At 39.6% G+C, this 19,163-nt stretch overlaps 1 protein-coding gene across 2 annotated transcripts in view; it reads left to right on the top strand.

The window, feature by feature from the left end:
• The first annotated feature begins 9 nt into the window (after positions 1-9).
• Positions 10-19,163, top strand: part of DROSHA (drosha ribonuclease III) — a 75,075-nt gene continuing 55,921 nt past the window's right edge. For both annotated transcript variants that reach the window (XM_074899550.1, XM_074899549.1), the window contains exons 1-10: positions 10-51; positions 1,316-1,433; positions 2,588-3,445; positions 6,683-6,775; positions 7,743-7,974; positions 8,871-9,012; positions 12,630-12,784; positions 16,172-16,252; positions 18,269-18,355; positions 18,463-18,549. In XM_074899550.1, the coding sequence (XP_074755651.1) occupies positions 2,595-3,445; positions 6,683-6,775; positions 7,743-7,974; positions 8,871-9,012; positions 12,630-12,784; positions 16,172-16,252; positions 18,269-18,355; positions 18,463-18,549 (1,728 nt within the window). In that variant the 5' untranslated portion in view covers positions 10-51; positions 1,316-1,433; positions 2,588-2,594. The remainder of the gene's footprint in view (positions 52-1,315; positions 1,434-2,587; positions 3,446-6,682; positions 6,776-7,742; positions 7,975-8,870; positions 9,013-12,629; positions 12,785-16,171; positions 16,253-18,268; positions 18,356-18,462; positions 18,550-19,163) is intronic.

Genomic DNA, 19,163 nt, shown 5'->3' with positions numbered 1-19,163 from the left:
TTCCGGAGCCGGCGCGGTGTGGGCCGGGCCGGCCTCGGCGGCGGGGGCAAGGTGGGCTCCGCGGGGCGGGCGGGGGTTCTCCTGGGCCGCGCCGCTCTGGTTGCGGTTCCCTGCGCGGCGCGGGGGGCCTGGGGACATGGCGGGCGGCGGGGGCAGCACCGCGGGGTCTGGGTGGCGGAGCCCAGGCGCGCCCGGCCGGCCTGCGGCTGAGGAGAGCGCGGGGAGCGGGGCACTGCGGCAGCGGGAAGGCAGCGTGGCAGAGCCTGCTCGGCCGGGGGTCGGGCTTCTCGCCGGGTTTGTCTCCGCTCTGTGTCCTGCCGGCCCCTCGTTACAGAGGCGGTGGTTGGATGAGGCCGAGTCTCGGTGGCCTCTTGCTCTCAGCTGTGTGTTTGCGGGGAGAGAAGACTTTTTTCGGTGTTTTTTAAGGAACCGATGTTACTTTTGTGTGTGACGACTTCCACCACCACAATAAATTTCTAGGTGACGGGAAATGGAGAGTTCGGCCTTTCCAGTGTTTTGGAACTTACTTAAATCTAAAGGAAAACTAAATATGACCAAAGTTTGCAGCAGAAGGAGCTTTAAAATAATTTGGGCGTTTAAAATATATTTTTTTTGTAGGTTTTTTCAGCTATGATTATGTGCACTCTGAACCAGTGACATTAAGGTGGTTAGAACTAGAGCAGTCGCTGGCGTTGGGGAAGTCTTAGAACTCTATTTGGGAGAGGTGATAAACAAGACCTTTAGTTTGAATGCTGTTATACCTTAAAAAGAAATGTGCTTTAAGTCAAGGCACTGTGGTACTGTGGCCTTTGCTTTAATTTGTTTAAGGTAAGAGTTTAGCTCAGCCTGTTTAAATAAAATTAGATAAATGTCAGCAAAGTATAAACCAGCTTTCAGTTACAAGTCTGAGCTGTGTGAGATCATGACTGGAGAACTGAAGAAAAGTTGATTCAGCATCTAATGGATTAGAATTAATAATGACTAAAATTTGCACAGTTGCCAGGCAAAATAATGGAAATGGACTCCTTCCACCCCCTCCCTTGTTGTTTCTGAGAGCCTTTAGAGGATACTGAGCAGGCACAGGCTGACTGGAAGGAACAAGTGGCTTTACCATCAGGGCCGCTACCTCCTAGAAATGCAGGATTCTTTCACTTTGGCCTATGGTTGCTCTGGAGAGGGATTGAATACTGCTGCCACCAATTCTAGTGACTTCCACAAAGCCCTGAATGTGTAAGGAGAGACTTAGGGTCTTCCTGGTTCTTCCTCCTTGATGTCAGTCCTTTCCCCCTTTGTTTCTTTTCCTTTCTCCCTCCAGTTCACCAGAAGTGTTCTACTGTCTCTCAGCAACCTACATCTTTTTCATCGCTGGTACCAGAATGCAGCTGAAAGGAGTGCTCTGAGCAGTCCAGGTTGGCCATGTTGCATGGTAGCAGGTGGGAGAATATTCTGTGCCTGTACTACTTCAGCATCAGCATCCTCAAAGCCTCGGTAAAAGAGAGGCTTTGTTTTCTTTATCTGGTGATCTTTTCAATTATGTGCGTGTGTCTCCTTTCTTTGTCTCCTTCTTCCTCATGGAAAACTCCCAGGACTGCTTAACTATTTTTTTTTTTTTTTCTCCATCCATTCCAGCCAAGACACCATGAATTATTTTAAATGGATTTTTTACTTTTTTTCCAATTCTGGAAATTTTACACTGTAATTAAAGAGTGAATTTTAACTTTAATGGAACACAGTGGTTTTCATTTATAAACATTAATACAGTGCATTAAATACATGCATAGTTTTGAGCAAGACTTAAGGCTGCTTCAAGTAGTAACTATTGATGGAAAGGTAAGAGGGCCAAGCTGGCAGCTGAGGGATTTTTTGAGAACTGTTTATTTCAATGAAATTGGAGTAACAGTGCAGTCTACAGATTTTTTTCTGTAACCTGTAAGATTAAGATTCTTGTTCCTCAAAAATATACATACCTAACTTAAAATTCTTTGAAGTATCTGTTGAATTTGGTCCTTTACTAAATTGCAGTCTCAATTGAGAACATAAATTGATACTATCTCATTTAAATTTTATGTGATTTGTTGGACTGGGTAAGTTCCAATGAGGTGTTAGTAAAGCCATTCTGCCTGAAGTGTAGAATCATGTTTTAGAAGGGACTTGCTATGGACTTTAGATGACAGTTGCATTTCTTAAAATGAGTGTTTTCTTTGGTGTGAGTATCTGAAAGCTTTATATCAAAGTGTCTAGTGAATACTAGTAGAGGTGCTTGTATCCTTGGTCAGTCATATTTGTTGAAATTAACATTGCTCTAAGTCAGAGAGCATGGGCCAGTTTAGGCTCTTGAGTTAAAGACAGTAGAGTGCTTTCGTGGATTAGAGGCTTAAAGGAGTCAAAAGGGACATAAGTGACGTGTACTAGAGGTCCAAGGAGCACAAAGCGCAAGTCAGTGACAGTCAGTGGGTATCGTTCACTGCTTCTGCTGAAGGAAACTTGCAGAAACTAATTTCAGCTCTTTGTGAGTAGTTTCTGCAAATGCATTGAGGACATCCTACAAAAATTGTGTGATGCTAGACTTTTATTTTCCTCATTAAAGGTGAGCCATGTCTTTCCATTCTGGGCGAGGATGTCCCCGTGGTCAGGGGGGACCAGGAGCAAGAACTTCAACACAGACCTACCGCCCTCAGAACCTACGGCAGCTTCACCCCCAACAGCCCTCCGTACAATACCAGTATGACCAGCAAACCACACCTCCAACAACCTATTCAAACCCTCCAGCCACTGGTTACATGCCTCCCAGGCCAGACTTTGTGCCCTATCCTCCTCCAGTGCCTCCTTCCACGCAAAATCCCATCAGCCAGTGTCCCATGAGGCCACCCTTTCCAAACCACCAGATGAGGCAGAGCTTCCCAGTGCCTCCGTGCTTCCCTCCCGCTCCTCCGCCAGTGCCAAATCCTAGCAATGCTCCCGTGCCAGGAACTCCGGCTGGGCAAAGCACCTTTCCTTACATGATGCCTCCTCCAACAGTACCACATCCTCCCCCACCACCAGTCATACCCCAGCAAGTCAACTACCAGCCTGTGTACTCCACGGGGTATTCACAGCAATCGTTCCCACCACCAAACTTCAATAGCTATCAGCACAACTCTGGCTCCTTTCAGAGCAGCACTACCAACAGCAGTGGCAGCAGCAGCCATTTTCGGCACACGGGTCAGTACCAGGGAGAGAAATCACAAAGTGATCGACGATCTCCGGACAGGAGCAAGCACTACGACGAGCACAGACATCGTGAACATGGTCACATCCACGGTGACAGGCATCGGTCCACTAACCATGGGGATCGTCGGGATCGAGGCCGGAGTCCAGATAGGAGGAGGCAGGAAAGCAGTCGGCACCGGACAGATTATGACAGAGGAAGGATATCGCCTCATCACAGAAGTTATGAGCGTAACAGGTAACTTGAAGTACCTTTTGCCTGCAGAGGGAGAGCTGTCGTCATTGTCACATAGTATTTGCTTGCATCAATGTTCTTCCCTCACCCTTGTTTTTCCCTCTAGCTTGGGGGTTGAGTCTGATGGAAAGAGCTACTGTTTTGACATGTTTTAGGTACACTGCTCTGCCTCACCTTTGTGAACTGGCAGACTCCTTACCCTTGTCCGTGGAGATAGCTGGAAGAAACTGATTTGAAAATTTGAGTGGGTTGCTGAGGAGTGCTCTACTCTCATGGGTATTTACCATAGAAACTTAAGCACATGTGGCATGAAAGTGGAGTTGGCACAACTTTGTGCAAAAACAGTGCAAAGTTGAGCCTTACAAAGGGTTAAGTCCAAGCACTTCAAGACTTAGGTACCAGAGTTAGGGTTCCAGGTATTATTTGATTTTAGTCTTTTTCTGAGTAAGCGCTGCATTTGTAGAGAATCATTACCTGGGGGGCTTTCTTGTCTGATAGGTGCACATATCTAGTCCCTGCAGTGAGGTGTTTTAGTGAAAAGCATGTTGTGCAGTGTTCTTCATCCTGCTCTGTCCTCATCCTTGTGGGAGACCAGTGCAGATGTGTTCAGGCTTCACAGGACTTTCTAGTGAGTGCTGAGAACTGCCTGTGTGATCCTGTTCAGGATGAAGACCTCAGCAAGCCAGCCTGTGATCTCAAAGAGAGGACTAAGTTGAAAATTAGCATACACCAGTTAAAAGAAATAGGCAAGTTGTAGGCTATATTGACATCTTATGATTCAGCTGGATGAGTGTGGACTGCTTATTTTGCGATGTGTCATGAAGTTTGTGTCCTTACGCTTCATAGACACGCGCAGTTTGCAGATTATGAGCTGACCTGGTGCAGTTTGCTGTGTGGTGTTTTAGAGCAAATCATCATCAGTTAAATCTTTCAGATGTCTTAGATTTGCTCTCTTGGTGGGTCTTTTTGTGTCTAATGATCTAGGTCAGAATATTCAAAGAAATACTGGAAAGTTAAGTATCTAAATATCAGGGCACCTGGATCATATGCTTTAATTCTAGAAGCTGAACTTTCTCATGTCACATGTGAAACATGACTTTACACATAGTGCTTGGGAAATGAAGACACTTTGATTTAGATATGCAGAAATTTAATTACAGAACAGTTAGACAGTTCTGTAATTAAATATAACTTAATTATATTCCAAAAACCCCAGATCTCACATTCAGTAAATTTACTTTGATTTCCAAGAGAGGATTTTCCTAAAACTGAGTGCAACTGGCATTAAGGCACTGGCCTTTTCTGTATAAGGGGCTTGTGGAATTTTCTGCCCTTTGTAGGTGACACACCTATTTGCCACATAATTTCACAATTTATTGTTTTAATTTTAAAGGTCAGTTTTAAGTTTTGAAAATGAGTGTTTTCAGTAGCATGTTTCTCAAATGTTTGTGGATTACTGCTTGAGGCCAACAGCTTCCAAGTCTACTTGACAATGTATCTGCTTACTTTAATGAGAACTGTTTGCCATCCTTGGTGTGTTTTTTGCACAGCATCCTTCTCAAGCAAATCACACGGCATAAAATACACTCTTTCTGAAGACTGAAACCCATGCTTGAACAAAGCATAGTCAGAGAAGGATGAATGAATGTGGGGAAGAACAATAAATAATTTATATAAACATATGCATGCATAACAATATAGAATGTACTGTACATTCTATTTTGTTATGCATGTGGAAACATGCATACATATGTTCATAAATAATCTTGATAAATTCTGTTAGCCCACCAAACCACCTGATGCACATACTTAGAATTCTGTGTGTACCAGCAGACTCATTTACTAGAAGATTTGATAGATACACAAATGATTGTGGACTGTTGTCAGCAGAGTATGAAACCTGCCTATGTGATCTTTGCTGCCTCATGTACACAGTGATTTCACAGAATCATTTGGATTGGACAGGCCCCTAAAGATCATCATGTCCAACCATTAACCTAACACTAGTAAGTCCACCACTAAAGCATGTCCCTAAGCACCAGATCTGCACATCTTTTAAACACCTCCAGGGATGGTGACTCAGTCGCTTCCCTGGACAGCCTTTTCCAGTGCTTAATAACCCTCTGGGTGAAGAAATTTTTCATAATACCTGCTCTAAACCTCCCCTGGTGCAACTTGAGGCCGTTTCCTCTTGTCCTATTGCTTGCTACTCGGGACAGGAGGCTGAAGCCTATTTCGGTAGAAGCCTCCTTTCAGGTAGTTGTAAAGAGCAAGGAGGTCTCCCCTGCACCTCCTTTTCTCCAGACTAAACAACCCCAAGTTCCTCAGCCACTCTTCATAAGACTTGAGCTCTAGACCCTTCAGCATATTTGTTGCTCTTTGGACTCACTCCAGCACCTCAGTGTCTTTTTTTGTAGTGAGGAGCCCAAAACTGAACACAGTAATTGATGTGCAGCCTCACCAGTGCTGAATACAGAGGAACAATCACTTCTCTAGTCCTGGTGCCTGCTCTATTTCTGATACAAGCCAGGATGCTATTGGCCTTCTTGGCCACCTGGCACACTGCTGGCTCATGTTCAGCTGGCTGTTAACCACAACCCACAGATCCTTTTCTGCTGGGCAGCTTTCCAGCTACTGTTCCCCAAGCCTTCAGTTTATTTATGGTTCTTTTGCCCCAGAAATGTGTTTCAGTGGTCAGGTTCTTTATGTATATGTGCAAGCTGAGTATTGTAGATGAGATTTACAGTTTCAGCATGATGCAGATTCTCTGTGTCTATCAGGTTTTTGTGTGTGCTTGAGGTGACTGCCAGAGGGCTTGCCTGCAACACTTGAATGGCTGCTGTGCTGAGAAAACTATTGTGCATGAAATAGGTTTTCTTTCCCTTCCCTGAGGTATTGTGAATGGTTAAACATACAATAATCTTAGCCTTTGCCATTCATAAATAGAGAAGAGAAAGAGTGGCAACTAGTCCTGTGGTGAATTTATGGAAGTTGCCTCTGTATGGTATGAATTAGCTATCATATTGAGATAGGTGGCTTTATGACAAAGATAGACGAGATGGGTGACAGTCTTTTACAAATTTCTTGAAGGTCAGCGTTAAGAATGTCTGGATTTCAGCAGTCAGCATGTGTGTGTCATTTTGCGTAACATGGTATCAGCCTGCTTCTGTGCTCCTTTCAGCTTTGGAATGTATGAAATGCCAGATTTCTCATTTTAACTTATATTTTGAACTCTCCAAGGGAGCGGGAGAGAGAGAGGCATAGGCACCGTGACAGCAGAAGATCACCATCACCAGACAGATCCTACAAAAAAGATTACAAGAGAACAGGAAGGTAAGGAAGGTTACATTCAGTCCCTCATGTATTTGAGACTGTGCATCCACACATTGAGTTTTTGTATATGCATATGTGCCTGGTTTGAAACGCAGAAAAGATGAGTGTCAGATTTATAACCACTGCTTATACGTGCAAATGTCAGTTATTTCAAGGACTTGTAGAGTTAGAAACAGGATTAATCTTTGGAGATAGGGCTTCATTGCTGTGTCCTAAAGACTTCCTCTTATATCTGCTTCCAGTCTGTAAAGTACTAAGATTGTTTAAAGTCACTTTATGTTTAGGTCGTTTTTTAGGAGCTTTTTTATATTGATGCTCCTTTCCTTCTGAATCCTGGATAGCTGAAACCAGTGCAACATTATTGGATTTGTAGACAGAGGAGATAAAAAAAAAAAAAGTCATTTTCCTTCATTTAGCTTTTGGAAGTATTACTCTTGTGATACATAATGAATATCACATATTGGTTTGTTCAGAGGAATGCCAGAGTTAGCCACACTGCTTGTGCTACCCTTTTGTATAATCCTTCTAATAAAACCCTACTTCTTTTCTCATGCAAATAGTCTGTGGGCTATGTATTAAAACCTCTTTATGTTGTAACTTTTAGTTGTGAGTGATGTGTCTTTCACTTTTTAGTGATGAGTATCCATCTTTGGAACAAAATTAAAAGAAGGCTACCCAGAATGCAAGTAGGAATTTTAATCTAAGATGGCATATATATTTTCATTTTAATTCTAGAATGAGGTTTAAAATACAAGCACTTTCAGTTTTAAGTAATTTTTTATAGTAGGTCAGAACTACAAAGTACTCTTTATGGTGCAAGTTAAAAGCAGGAAGAGGCAATTGGGTTTTGCTGTAATTTATGATAGAATGATGTGCTGATCTGAAACAAACTATTTGTTTTTCATTATAAAACTGTCACTGTTAAGATAATAAAGAGAATTTCTTTTGTGTGCTTTCTTCCACCAAGCCGGTCTCCAAGCAGAGAGAGAAAGAGACCCCGGTGGGAGGAGGACAGAGAAAGGTGGTCTGAGAACCAGAGCTCCAGCAAAGAGAAAAATTATCCTGCTATGAAAGACAAAGAATCAGAGGAGAATGCATCTGAAAAAAATGAAGAGGAAGATGAGGAATTACTTAAACCAGTCTGGGTTCGCTGTACCCATTCTGAAAGCTATTATTCCAATGATCCTATGGATCAAGTGGTATGTTTGTGAGAGAACTCTAAAATTACTGTACACAGTCTGTTATTGATTATTTTATTACTTGATTAATATGAACCCTTCATCTTGATCATGTTTTCTGTCATTTAATCCTTCTCTCCTCCCAACCATCTCAGTCTTTTAACCCTGTTAAGGGCTTTATTTGTTGATACTCTTCTTTATTTTCATCAGTTTCTTCTATCTGTTTGCATTCAGATTAGTGGTACATGGAAGAGGGATACTTTTTGTCTCCAGGAGGGAAGGGTGGGTTTTTTTTCCATTATACCTGTATTTGAGCAAAGATGCCTCAAGCACCATATATTCCCACAACCTTGGAGAAATTTTGTACAGAAGCAGGAAGTCAGGATTCTTTGTACTTGACAATAACTCTTGCTGGTGGAGTTGTGATGGGGGGGAGGTTTTTTGTGTTTTTCTTCTGTTCGTGGTTGGTTGTGGGGTTTTTTTGAGAATGACATGGAGAGTGAATTTATGGTGATCTAAAGCAGGCCACAAAATGTGCTGGATTTTGTGTTTCCTGTGTGTGATAAAATTCTTTTTAATTGCAGAATACTTTAACAGGTCTCCTGTTTCTTCTAAACCTGTTAAAAATCATTGCTGAGTTGTACTAAATACGCTTAGCCATAGTTCTGCTTTGTTAGGCCAAAGGTTTGATGATAAGGCACCAGCAGATGAAGTCATCTCTCTGCTAATTCACCTGGTGAAGCAATGTAATTGTATGCTAAAGCCTTAACAAATATTTCCATGTTTCATTGAACTACACAGATCTGTCTTTTCCCTCTCTTGCTTTTCATCGTGAAACACTGGTTCATGTTGTGTTGGTGCACTACTTCAACACTGTCCTTTTTTATTGTTGCTGTTCTGTTTTTTTTAATTAACAGGGAGACTCTACTGTGGTAGGAACAAGCAAGCTCCGAGATCTGTATGAAAAGTTTGACGAGGAGTTAGGAAAGCGACAGGCAAAGGCCAAAGCAGCTAGGCCACCATGGGAGCCACCAAAGACCAAGCTGGATGAAGATTTAGGTATGTAGAAATGGTGACAAAGCTCTGAAATTAATCTGTGATTAACCTGATTTTGGCAGTTGTGTGCATTTAATAATGTTGGTAGGTTAATATGTTTTTTTAAATCCTTCCTTTGTATTACATATCCATGGGAGTTCTGCTGTTGCTTTTGACTGAAGTAAAGCTAGATTCTTTACCTAGAAAGCCTAAGGGAAAATAGAGAGTATCCAGCACTGCCTTATGGTAAAGTGTCTTCCATGGCATGAAAGCACCCTGAGCATGATCAGATAGGCCAAAGCATGGCCCACAGGAGGCTTTGAGGAGCTTCTGGTCTTGTATTTCTAAAAAGGAAGCAAGAGTAGTAGTGATAAACTCATACAGATGTTTGTTATGGCACTGAGTTCATCTTTCTTCTGGATTGTATTTTGATTGTGCAGCTCTCCTTACTACAGTCTTATGCAGAAGTATCTGTTTTCAAAACATAGTTTGTCTGCACTATTGTGCATTACCCATATGGATCTTGCAGTGAAGTAAGTCTGCTAGCTGTATTATTGGGGAAATACTGACTGAATTAGCAGGGCATACTTTTTGATAGCAATTTGTCTACTCAGAAGTCAGTGGAAGCTATTTTTCTTACTTTGTTTTGTGAGAACTGTTAGCTGCTCCTTTTATACTTCCAGCATTTCAGTGTTTCATATGAAGTGTGTTTTTCAGTTGCGTTAGTCAAGATGTTCTCAGGCATATCCCATTAATTTAGATACTCTGTTGGGCTTCCTTTTTAACCGGTGCTTCATATTTGCTTATTGAGCTGCTTCAGACTCTAATATCTGAGCATAGCAACTCATTAAAAAATCACATATCAAATATTCTAAAGTTGAAATACAGGTATATAATGACATGGTCAGTTACATGCTGGCACTATAGTAAGATGCAATAAAAGTGAGAGAAAAAAGTAAACAGATTAAATGAAATGTGAATTATCTTTAGTAAAGGAAAAAACGTTTTTTACTTTTTTTGAACAGTGGATTTGCACATATTTAAATTCACTCAGGAATCACTAGCAAAGTTAACTGTGGGGTTTTTCAGGAGGTATATTTTCACGTGAATGAAGCAAGGACAAAAATGCTTCATTAAACATACCTGTATAAAGCTTCACTTTCTCAGATCTCTGCAGAAAGAGTTCCTTTTCTGCTCCATGCTAAAATATGATAGTTGACAGGAGCAACTTACCTGTGTTTCTTTTTTTCACTCTTTCTGGAGGACCTGAAGGCTCTGCATCTGTGCTGGTCCCCTTGGCTGACTTGGTGTTTGTGTCAGCTTCTCCTACAGCCATGCTTCTATAGTGTTCAATAGTTTTGTCTTTATGCTTAAGTTAATGCTTTTACTATTCTGGCTTGTGTTGGCAGTAATTGTGTACTGTAGTAAGATAGCAGTGCACTCCCAAGAGCAGTTTTAGATCATGAAAGGCTGATTTCAGTACCTGAAATCCCAAAGTTCTGCATTGGTCTTTCAGAACTTCCAGAACTCACAGGTCCCACACTTTTTGCACCTAAAAGTAGACTTATACAACTGATTAATGTTTATCAGAGAACTTCTAAAACTCAACTGTTTGTGAATATTTGTAGGAATATACATGTATGCACAGTTAGACAAAACTTGATTTCAACTGAGCATATATGAACTATATAAACCATATGTCCCAAGGACGTATTTTAATAACACCTGATGCTGAATTATGGACTATATAAAAATACATCTTTTTTTTTAAAAAAAAAAAAGGGAAACTTATCTTACTAGTAATATTCTCTCATTTTCTCTCTCTCCTCCTTTTTCTTTTAACTAAGGAGAGTCTTGTATTCAATAAATACATATATTTTAAACCATAGTTTCACAGTGTTTCAAAACACTGGCAGTGTAGTGATATGTTTTCTCTTAAATCAAAACTTAGAAGTGGAAGAAATATTGAATCCCTCCTTCCAGGAATAATAAACCTTTCTTGCATCTTGGTATGTGTCTTGGCTATGAAGGCATTTGTTTAAATTGGAGCTGAGAGGAGATCTGTGGAAATGAGCAGCATTACATGCATAAGAAGAGAGTGGCTTTTAAGTATCACAGGAGGTTAGAGATAACGTGAGACCAGGCTCTGGGTTTTTTGTGGGGGTCTTTTGAGTTTTTTTGTAATTAAGTCCAGATGCTTTTTAACGTTACTTTGACAACACCATAAAGGAGACATTTTAGCAAGTCTTAAGATCACCTTCTATTCTTTTTTTCTTTAGTATTGTTCTCCCCTCTGATACATCAGAAAAGTTATTTCAGTTAATGCAAAGAAAAAGTCTTAAAAAAAATGTAAAAAGGAGGAAAACTCACAAAACAGGGCTTCCAAAAACCATGTAACTGGATTCACTCAGCTAGTAGTTCAAGGTTTTCTTCTTGTCTGTGGTTTCCAATCTGTGATAATGGAGCTATTAAAAATAATTGACTTTGAAAAATGCATCTAACAGTACATGTTCTATAATAATTCTATATGTATGTGCTGTTTTGAAAGTCTTAAATAAAAAATATCCTGCTACAAACAGGAGCATTTTTAGGTAAAATGAAACAAGACATAAGCACTTTGCTCATAGCAAGCAGAATTATATTTTAAATAACCAGAGATTCTGTTTAGCTGATGCTACTGACCTTATGTGTATTCTTTTTTCTCTTTTTTTTTTTTTCTTTTTAACTTTATGGTAATACTTGTGTCGGTTATAGCTCTGTAATCTTTATTGTCAAGTAACTGAAATGGTTCTACAGCTGATCAGTGCTGCTGCTGGACGGTCAAACAGCAGTCTCTCATGCATGCAAACAGATGCAGTTGAGTCACAGTTTAACCCCAGCCAGCAGCTAAGCACCACACAGCTGCTCACTCGCTCCCCCTCACTGTGGTGGGATGGGGAATAGAATCAAAACCAAGTAAAACTTATGGTTGAGATAATAAGAGTTTAATAACTGAAATAAAAATAAAATAATAGTAATAATAATGGTAAAAAAAAAGGAAGATAACAAAAAGAGAGTGAAATGAAACCCAAGATGCACAATGCAATTGCTCACCACCCACTTACCCATACTCAGCCCTGTCCCTGAGCAGCAATCCACCCCTCCTGGCCAGCTCCCCCTATTTTATATAATGGGCATGACACCATATTGTATGGAATAGTCCTTTGGCCAGTTTGCATCAGCTGTCCTGGCTGTGTACCCTCGCAGCTTCTTGTACCCCTCCAGCCTTCTTGCTGACAGGGCATGAGAAGCTGAAAAATCCTTGACTTAGTATAAACACTACCAAGAAATAGCTAAGAGCATCAGTTTATCAACATTATTCTCATAGTAAATTCAAAACACAGCACTATGCCATATACTAGGAAGACAATTCTATCCCAGCCGAAACCAGGATAAGTTATTACAAGCATTTAATATCCATAGCATTTGCTGTGATTTTTGGTTAAAAATGCAGTTTCTGTCCTTCTTTTTGTTAGTGTGAATGTCATGCACAGCTTCTGAGTATGCACTGTTAGCTATGTCACGTTAGAAAATGCATTGCTGTTGGAGAAGATTGTGTGGAAATGTTTTTTATCTGACTTTATTTTTCCTGTGTGCATCAGAGAGTTCCAGTGACTCAGACTGTGACTCTGAAGAAGACAGCAGCTGCTCTAGCAGTTCAGATTCGGATGTGTTTGACGTCATTGCAGAAATTAAGCGTAAAAAAGCACACCCTGATCGTCTCCATGAAGAACTGTGGTACAATGATCCAGGACAGGTATGCTGAGAGGAAAAAGTACTGTGTCTGAAAGTCATTCTCCCCTGTAGACCTGCATTGTTGTCAGACATGCTGAGTGACATCTATTTCAATATGCATTTTTTTACGTCCCTTTTCTCTCTTATCTTCTTCAAAGCACTTCACTTTTGATTTCAAGAGTGTGGTTCCAGCTCATGAATCCTGGAGTCATGTCTGACTGTTAAAAAAACACTGAATTGCTAACAGTGTACTAATGCTGTCCTCTTAGCCCTGAGATAAAGGTACACAGATGAATTCTGGGATGGAGAAAAGGCAACATGTTTACCTCCTTTACAAATTTTTCACCTAAAAGCTGTTAGCTCATTATGATAAATAATGTTTTAAATATGCAGCTAATGCTCCTAATTTCTTGTCTAATGGTTCTTTTGTAATTGCATGGAGATTATAGTTCTCATTAAATGTAATTGCTGAGCTCATGAAGTGTTGTTTTGAATGTATACATTGCACAGAAGACTAGTTTTTGTTTGCAAATTTGCCATCTTCATCTTTCTTACTTAAATATTTTACAGTCTATTCTAACTCATTGTCAAATGGTACCTCAGTAAATTTATTTTTCTGGCACTTTGTGTGATGCATGAGTTTAGTGTGCAACAAATCACAATGCGAAGAGATACTGCAATTCTTATTGCCACTGTGGTAATTCAAAGGTCTGTTGAATATTCTATTACAGACTCATATTTATGCTTCTAGTTAAGAAAAAATAATATTTTGACTGAGCATAGCTAGCTGTTTTTATTTGCATGGAAAACAAAATTAGCGAACTGTTTAGATATTTAACTGAAAAAATTGTGTAGCTCTTGGGCACACTTCAAAGTAATGTTCTAGGCCAGAATATTAGCTAAATAAAAGGAAATGAAATAACTGTACAATGAATAGGTTCAGAAATATATGGTTTATGAGTTTCCTGCTAGAAAACTTTCTTTCCCAAAAACTTTCTTGAGACTGATGCTTCATCCAGTTGAGGCTGGGCCCCACCCCAGTACAAACTGGATCCCCTGGCCCTTTATCAGTACAGATTGGGTCCTGTCCCAGTACAAACTGGAAACCCTGGCTCCATTCCCAGTACATTTTTTGCCCAGTCTGAATAAAAACTGGATCCGTGGTCTCCTCCCAGTATAGACTGGGTTTTGTCCCAGTACAAATGGGATCCCCTGGCCTTGCCTCAGTATAGATGGCTCCCCATCCCAGTACAAACTAGCAGCTGTAGCCCAAAGCACCTAAGCCTGAGGATGGTAGGGAGCGTGCTGATGTTTGGTTTGGTGTTAGGTGCTCCTGTGAGGAGCAGGGAGTTGTACTCGATGATCCTTATAGGTCTCTTTCAACTCAAAATCTTCTATGATTCTAAGGGGCTAAAATCATGGCAAGCTTGTCAATGCTGTACTAGTTCTGAGTAGATTTTATATGAAAGCGTTTTGTAGTTTTCCTAGGTATTTATCTGGTATGCCAAAATGCTTTCTAACTCACTACATAAACCAGGAATGATTGCTGTGCACACTAGCGTGTACAAGTACACCATCTGACATGGAACTAAATTTTTAGGATGAATCTTCCCAACCCTTAATCTGAGCAGTGTGTTTTTTCTTTGGGTAATTTCAAGCAGTGCTGGCAGTTGCCAGAAAATAAATTGTTAAAGCTGATGCCACCACAGTGGCCTTTTCTTTGCAAGTGTTATCTGCTTGTTTGTGTTGCCCTGTTGGTCATAGAAATTTAGAAGCCATTGCCTAGGTAAAATTGTGATCTTTCAGTATAATTTTATCATCACTTCATGATTGTTCTGCATTTTTTTCCATGAGCGGTGTCATTAGGGACGAGATAGATATGTATCTGACTTGTTTCTGTAGTCCTGGGCTTTACAGGTACTTCACATCTCTCTCAGTTTTGTCTGTACATTTAATGTAATGGAGGCAGTGTTAGTGCTGAACAGAGCTAAGAATTAAGGATGAGATTTTAAAAAATAAGTGATTATTTTAATATCCTCAGTAGGCCCTTATTTTTGGGGGAGTGATGAGCAATTTGCTATTGACAGCCTATTTAACTCTTCTGTTTTGTGATTGTATAAACCAGTGAGAAAGTATGCTTTTAGCTATAAGCATGATTCAATTTCACTGAGCCTGTACTTTCTTCAAGGGTCTCAGAGTGTGGAAAAATAATGTGTGAACAAAAAGCTGTCCTGTCATTCTGTTGTTAAGATTGCATGACTAGGTTTCCAAAGGAGTAGAGAAGTGCCCTACTTCTTGTGTTCCTTTGCATGTATGCATTGTGCCAGTCTGAAGAAATTAAATTGAGATGAAGATTCAGAGAATTAACATCAAAACTAAAAAGTTGCATCCCTCTTTCAACTATCTAAAGACTACATTAACAGCAGTTTGGTGGTTCTTGCTTCCTAAGGTATCTTCACATTGTATCTGGTTTGTGATGATGCTATTTAGACCAACCGTGAATGCTGTTAACATTTTCAAACTACTTGTGTTGCAAGGTTGTTGACGTTTTTCTAAGTCTAAAAAAAAGAGTTTCTGTTCTTGGATTCAAACTTTGAAAAACTCCGTTAAAGCCTGGGGTTGGGAACTTAATTTGTTTCTCTGGTTTGGTTCTGGGTATTTTTTTGTTGGATTTCTGCATTGGGCGTGATGTTAAGAGCAGAAAGCTGTAGGGAATTGCAGTAATTGATAGTCTGCATTGAACCTGGTCATAAAAGTGGACAGACAGACACTAGCTTTATAATGTGTGCAGTGGCCCTGTTTGGTATAGCTACTTGAGGCACCCATATGGAACACTGAAGTGGGTATTATTTCCGCCTTCCTTTTTTTTTTTTTACTGATCTGTTTACAGGATGTATTTGAAGTGTTCCTATTAGTTCTTTAAAGTTCCGAGTAAAATCTTCAAATGGTCTGCTTTGCATATTTTGGGTGATAGCCTTGCCACATAGCAGAGGGGGTTAGTCAGGGGTAGAATTTCCATCAGTGAACTTAGTGGAACTGTTTGAACGTGGAGATTTCAGTATGTAAATATATGCACATGCATATTTAGGGCCTGAATTTTGTTTTAGGCAGACAGCATGCTGTTTGTATGTGTAAGAAATGGAAAAAAATATGTATGATAGTAGAGTGGTACAATTCTATTGAGAACATTTTTCCATCTTGTGCTTCTGGAACAGTGATGAAGTTCTAATGCTATTGAGTAGTTTTCTTGCATTAGTCTATACTGTTTTCACTTTTATTGGCTTAAGAACATCCACTTAATCTAAGCATGACAGGCTTTTAGAAGCATCAGCACACTGAGCATTAAAACCAACATACTTTTCCAAAATCATTTTTCAATAAAAACAGCATCCTATTTTGGTTTTGACAGATGAATGACGGACCTTTGTGCAAGTGCAGTGCTAAAGCCCGACGAACGGGAATAAGACATGGCATTTATCCTGGTGAAGAGGTAAGTAATTCTAAAAGTTGCGATTATGAATTCAGATTTGCTGCTGTAAACTCATACTTGGGTTGATTTGAGGGTTTTTTTCCATGATTTACAGGCTGAGTAAAAACTCCTGTTCAACTTTAAATCACTTAGTTGTGTAACCTCATATTTAAAATGCAATACCAGTAATGAAATTCACCTGAAAACTATGGAAAACTTTTGCCTTCATTTGTTCAGTTCTGGGTTTGTTTTTAAAGTTTCTAAAACACAATTACATTAATAAAAAAGAACTTGTGATCAAAGAGCTACTATCTTCAAGTGGATGAGTATGTTACGAGGGCCCTCTTTGTGAAGGGATTGCTTTAAAAGTAAAAGTAAATAAAAGAGTAGTCCTGCTGCTGACAGGAGCAGGAAGCTGGTCAGGAGGTGTTCTTGCCTTAATACTAGAGGGTGTCTGCACTGCAAACTGTCAAACAGTTTGTTAAGTTTTTTATGAATATGTGATTAGAAAAAATTCTTCCATTAGCTTCCTGAAACCCATTTTTGATTGGTAGTGCCTTTCTTTTGAAAAATGTTGTTGAAATAGTGTTTGGTTATTTTCCTTAGAAATACTGATTTGGACAGAGCATGCTTTGTGATCAGTAGTGTTTCTGGACATAAAAATAGTGCTCGGATGACCTCAAGCTTTTTTTTCTAAAAAAATTTTTTCTTGTGAAAGAATTGGAGAACATTAATATGTAGGTTTTACAATTTACCTTTGTAATTTTTCTTGAATAATTTTATTATATGCCTTTTTACATATATATACTGAAATATTCTTGTATTTCTTTGCAGTTAAGGATTTATGAATGTTTCTGTGAATTATTCCAGTTCAGAAAAATGGCTTTGGTCTGAAGCTTACTATAAATTGTTCCAGTTCAGGATCAATTCCTTCCCATATTATCTACAGTGTTTTTCTTGCAGAGAAGGCAGAAGAAAATTTTGGAGGAGAAAACTGATATATAAAACTTGCTGCATGAAGGCAGCTGCTCCTGGAGCAAGGCCAGCTGGGAATATTAGGTTTCAGAAAATCTCCTAGGATATAGTAGTTTTCATAGTGTCCTGTAGATAATATGGCCTAGCTTTAAACTAGCTAGTTTGTCTCGTTGCAGCAGTGAGAAGCTTAATTGGGGGCTGAACAGCCAGAGTAATTACCCTACTTACTGGATGGATTTTGCAAAGTGCACAGACCTGTGTAGTGGTGTTGCAATCAGGCCGACTTTTGTAATGCTGTTTAGAGTAGTACCCCACTTGCTGTGGTGATTTTTTTTTTTTTCTGTGCAGCCGCATGTATTCTGAAAAAGCTAGTGGCAGCCTTTGAAGTTCAGCAAACTGCATGTAGGATGTATGAGAAACTGGTTTTGTCTGACTGTTGAGGAATTTTAGGTCTTTAAACTGGGCTCTTCAGAACAAGCTGGAAGAAAACATGAATCCCAGGCATTTGGTGTTACAGTCAGAGTATACAGAGGGCGGGCTGCCTTTGGACCTCACAGAGGACCAGACAGAGCAGGGTTACCAGAGCTACCTCTGTGGTGATAGACTAATCCCTTCTCTTCAGGCCCCAGATTTGCCCAAGCAGATGAGCTGATACCTGTCTGTCTTGATAACATACTTTGAGATCTTCTCATGGTAGGTCCAGGTTCCTTTTTGTAAGCTTTTAAACTTGAAACAAGTTTGTATAAAAGAAGACATTAGTCTGGTACGTAAACAACTAACTGATGTCTGTAATAAAGATGGAGAGTCAAATGGAAAATGAAAAAACTACAGCAATGTTTTTCACCTTTTTTTCCTTTTGAATAGCTTTAAAGATCTTTCTGAAAGTGAAAAATGTAGATAAGGCCACACTTTCCCTCTTCCCAGAATGCTTCATTTTGACTACCTGCCTTTATTTAATTTTTCCCAGTGCGTATTTCATGGCTATTAGGAATACTTTATTCTCTCTTTTAATCTAAATTTGCCTTGACTCTACACATAATTGTACTAATCTCTTTCTTTAAGCCCATTAAACCATGTCGCCCCATGACCAACAATGCTGGAAGACTATACCACTATCGAATTACTGTGTCACCTCCCACAAACTTCTTAGTAAGTACTTTATAAATAATTCTAACCAAGTCTCTAATTTTGTTTTTAGTGATGGAAGTAGTACTGCTTCTTGCTTACTGTGTGGTGGTTTTGTTTGCTTTTTTAAGACAGACAGACCTACTGTTATTGAGTATGATGACCATGAATATATCTTTGAAGGCTTCTCAATGTTTGCACATGCCCCACTAACAAACGTAAGTATGTTTATTACTACGTACATGGGACTTGTCTGGAACTTAAGCTGTTTCTGCCCTGAAGTAGAACTTCTCTAAAACAATGATATATGTGAGCTACAAAGAATTTGCCAGCATTGGGGATGGAGGAAAGACCATTTATGCTAATGAATCTCAGATTTTGACTTGACTATTTGTGCTAAGCATTGTCTTCAAACTGTGACTGAGATTGTGATGTGCATCAAAGCAAAGTAATGTTTTTACATGTTTCACAGTTTGGAAGCGAAATGAACCATGGAAGAACTTGTGAAAACTGTTAATTGAATTTCAATTGGGTGAGGAGATTTGTTAAGTTGGAAAAGTTTAAAAAAACAGCAACAACAACAACAAAAGGTTTTCCCTTTAAATGATGTACTTTTTTCAGAGATCCACTCTAAAGGGATTTCTTTCTTCTAAAAACTCAATATAACTACCAAAACAGTGTTACAGTACCCACTACATGTTCCTTTGATGTGTATTTGCTTGTGTATGTGGAACTCTAATTCATGGAGATTTTTGTGGTAACCTCTCTAAAGCATTCATCTTCTATTTGATATAAAGGAAAATACATCAGGCTGATGAGTTTCTGAATCAGA

This window comes from Athene noctua, chromosome 2 (genome assembly GCF_965140245.1).
Source record: "Athene noctua chromosome 2, bAthNoc1.hap1.1, whole genome shotgun sequence".
NCBI classification, from domain to species: Eukaryota; Metazoa; Chordata; class Aves; order Strigiformes; family Strigidae; genus Athene; species Athene noctua.
Note: the sequence above shows the minus strand (reverse complement) of the source record. Positions and strands in the feature narration are given on the sequence as shown.